We start from the raw sequence: 3970 nt of genomic DNA on the forward strand, positions 1-3970 counted from the left end.
TGAAATGTCATCCTGCTAACCTGTCTTTAAAGCAGCACAGTGAAATGTCATCCTGCTATCCTGTCTTTAAAGCAGCGCAGTGAAATGTCATCCTGCTATCATGTGTTTAAAGCAGCACAGTGAAATGTCATCCTGCTATCCTGTCTTTAAAGCAGCGCAGTGATGATACGTTATTACAATAGAGGCAATAATATCCACAGTGGCCCGTAGAGACCGTCCCATTACGCCTGTCTCTGATTGGATAACTCTAGTCCACCATGCCCTGCAGCTGTCTTTGTGAGTATAAAACTCAGTGTAGGTGTCTGCTCAGGTCTCAGGTCAGGGAGTGAAACCCCTTCAGAGTGTGTGTGAGAGAGTGTGATGCAGCTGCTGTGGGTGGTAGTGGTGGGGTTGTTAGGAGTCTTTGGGGCAGAGGGAACGGAGGCTGTCTGTCGGATGCTGGGGAGCCCAGAGTTCCCTCTGCTGTCCAAGGAAGGAGACGTGACTATAGGAGGAGCCTTTTCCATCCACAGCAAAACCACACAGCCCCCGCTCTCCTTCACAGAAACACCACCCCCTCTCACCTGCTCCAGGTAAGCTCCTTCACAGACACCACCTCTCAAATTCTCCAAGTAAGCTCCTCCTTGGTTACAGTTTATTGAATATTTGGCTATTTTAATATTATACGTTTTTTTTAAATTATCAAATTAAACACAACTTTTGTGGTTGTATGCTCATGATTGGTAAAACTTCAACTGATCTCTTTCTTGACCTTTCCTCTAGTGTAAACCTCAGAGAGTTCCGGTTTGCTCAGACCATGATCTTCGCCATCGAGGAGATCAACAGCAGTGACACTCTGCTTCCGAATGTCTCTATTGGATATCGTATTTATGACAACTGCGGCTCGACTCTGTACTCTATACGTGCGGCCATGGCCCTGATGAACGGTCAGGAGAGGACGGTGGGAAAGACCTGCTTCGGCCAAACAGCAGTTCACGCCATCATCGGAGAGTCAGAGTCCTCCTCCACTATAGTGATGTCACGCACCACCGGTCCATTCCAAATACCTGTGGTAGGAGGCCCTATAGGACAAGCAATTATACGAGAATTTAAGTCTATCTTGTTTTAGTGTATTCAGTTCCGTCTCTTTCTCTCTCCCTCTGTCTCTCCCTTTCTCTTTCTCTCCCAATCCCTGTCTCTCTCCCTTTCTCTCTCTCTCTCTCCATGTCTCTCTCGTCCTCTCTCTCTTCTGTAGATCAGCCACTCTGCCACATGTGAGTGCCTTAGCAGCAGGAAGGAGTACCCTTCTTTCTTCCGAACCATCGCCAGTGACTTCTATCAGAGCAGAGCCCTGGCCCAGCTGGTCAAGTACTTCGGCTGGAGCTGGGTGGGAGCGGTCAACAGTGATAGTGACTATGGCAACAGCGGTATGGCTATCTTCCTGGCTTCAGCCCAGGAGGAGGGTGTCTGTGTGGAATACTCAGAGAAGTTCAGCCGGACGGAGCCAGAGAAGCTGTTAAAGGTTGTTAATGTGATCCGAGGTGGGAAGGCCAAGGTGATCGTAGGCTTTCTGGCCCACGTGGAGATGAACAACCTGCTGGAGGAGCTCAGTCTGCAGAACATCACCGGCCTACAGTTTATTGGTGTGGAGGCCTGGATCACTGCAGACAGCCTGGTCACCCCTACTAGCTACAGTGTGCTGGGGGGTTCACTGGGGTTCGCTGTCCAGAAGGCCAACATCAGCGGCTTCTCTGACTTTGTGATAAAGCAGTTCTGGGACACGGCATTTCAATGCACAGAGACAAGCCACCAGGAGAATGCAACAGTGAGTAGTCCTTGTAGTGAGTATCAGGATCTGATAGAGCTGAGAGATTATAATGCAGACGTGGAAGAGCTCAGATACTCTAGTAATATCTATAAAGCCATATATGCAGTGGCCCACTCCATGCACAGCTTGCTGAAGTGCAAAGAGGGACGCGGATGTGATCAAAATGTGAGAACTGAACCTTGGCAGGTAACAGCAACTAAAAACCATCCATTCTCTATTCCTCACTGCCAGTATATCTCAAAATAAAAAAGCTCATACTTGTTCCTTTTTTCCCCAGGTAGTGGAGTCTCTGAAGCAGGTGAATTTCACCATAAAGACAGGGGACCAGGTGTGGTTTGACAGTACAGGTGCTGCAGCAGCCAAGTACGAGGTGGTGAACTGGCAGCGTGGGCCAGACGGAGGGGTCCAGTTTAAACCAGTGGGCTACTATGATGCCTCCCTACCCCCTGGACAACAGTTTGTCCTCAGGACAGAGGACATCATTTGGCCTGGGGGGCTCCAACAGGTACAGTAAATAGGTGCCAACAGAGTAAAACGAACTAATTTACAAACACAACTTTGCACAACTAACAGAAGCTTAGCGGTTAGAGCGTTGGGCCAGTAACTGATAGGTTGCTGGTTCAGAAATCCAAGCGTACAAGGTTAAATATCTGTCGATATGCCCATGAGCAAGGCATTTCACCCTAATTAGCTCCAGGTTCTCGGTACTACTATGACTGACCCTGTAAAACAACACATTTCACTCCACCTATCCTGTGTACGTGAATATAAAACATCCTTTCCTTCCTTATTGCGTGGCTCATTATTACAATTGAAAACATTTATGMAACAAACCCTGCTGGAGTAAAACATGTAACATTTACAGTAAACCGTGTATGCTCTCTGTACCCCTAAAGATGCCCTTGTCAGTGTGCAGTGAGAGCTGTCCCCCAGGCACTCGTAAGGCTGTACAGAAAGGAAAGCCCGTATGCTGTTATGACTGTGTRCCATGTTCAGAGGGAGAGATCAGCAACGCTACAGGTACCACAAGCCCAACATTCATTCTACACAGAACTTACACAAATTGCGCGATGTGTGTCCTAATCCAGTTTTTCAGAGTTCAGTCCTTGGTCAATGTAATGTCTAGATTATGACATCATGTGTTCTACTTTACTACTCATCATAACTAATCATGATTTCCTTTCAGATTCTAATGGCTGCATACACTGCCCTGATGTGTACTGGTCCAATCTTGGCAGAGACAAATGTATATTTAAAGCTATTGAGTTCCTGACCTTTACTGAGGTCATGGGGATTGTACTTCTGCTTTTCTCCTTGTTGGGAGTGTTTCTAACTGTGCTTGTGGCTATTCTCTACTTGATAAAGAAAGACACTCCCATCGTCAGGGCCAACAACTCTGAGCTGAGCTTCCTGCTGCTCTTCTCCTTGACTCTYTGTTTTCTGTGCTCTCTTACTTTCATTGGCCGGCCCTCTGAGTGGTCCTGTATGCTGCGRCACACAGCGTTTGGGATCACCTTCGTCCTCTGCATCTCTTGTGTTCTGGGGAAAACAATAGTGGTGTTGATGGCCTTCAGGGCTACYCTTCCAGCCAGTAATMTCATGAAATGGTTTGGTCCTCAACAGCAGAGACTCAGTGTTCTGGCTTTCACTCTCATACAGGTCCTGATCTGTGCTCTTTGGTTAACAGTCTCCCCTCCTTTCCCKTACAAMAATATGAAAACCTACAAGGAAAAGATCATTCTAGAGTGTGATGTGGGGTCAGCTATTGGTTTCTGGGCTGTGTTGGGGTATATAGGACTCCTGTCTCTCTTGTGCTTTGTGCTGGCTTTTCTGGCTCGGAAGCTGCCTGATAACTTCAATGAGGCCAAATTCATCACCTTCAGCATGCTCATATTCTGTGCAGTCTGGATCACCTTTATCCCAGCTTATGTCAGCTCTCCTGGGAAGCAGTCTGGATCACCTTTATCCCAGCTTATGTCAGCTCTCCTGGGAAGTTCACTGTAGCTGTGGAGATCTTTGCTATTCTGGCCTCTAGTTATGGAATGCTCTTCTGTATATTTGCACCTAAATGTTATATAATCCTGTTTAAACCTGAGCTAAATACCAAGAAACACATGATGGGGAATATGAAATGAAATTAAAACTTACAATAAAAACATGTAA

At 46.9% G+C, this 3970-nt stretch overlaps 1 protein-coding gene across 1 annotated transcript; it reads left to right on the plus strand.

Annotated features, from left to right (window-relative positions):
• Window positions 1–7: 7 nt before the first annotated feature.
• LOC112074212 (extracellular calcium-sensing receptor-like) lies at window positions 8–3970 on the plus strand. Its single transcript, XM_024141420.2, has 7 exons — window positions 8–572; window positions 763–1051; window positions 1235–1993; window positions 2085–2312; window positions 2704–2827; window positions 2994–3709; window positions 3742–3970. The coding sequence occupies exons 1-7, from the start codon at window positions 361–363 to the stop codon at window positions 3940–3942; spliced, it is 2529 nt and encodes an 842-aa protein (XP_023997188.1). The 5' UTR covers window positions 8–360; the 3' UTR covers window positions 3943–3970.

This window comes from Salvelinus sp. IW2-2015, unplaced genomic scaffold (assembly GCF_002910315.2).
Source record: "Salvelinus sp. IW2-2015 unplaced genomic scaffold, ASM291031v2 Un_scaffold2537, whole genome shotgun sequence".
In the NCBI taxonomy this organism is placed as follows: domain Eukaryota; kingdom Metazoa; phylum Chordata; class Actinopteri; order Salmoniformes; family Salmonidae; genus Salvelinus; species Salvelinus sp. IW2-2015.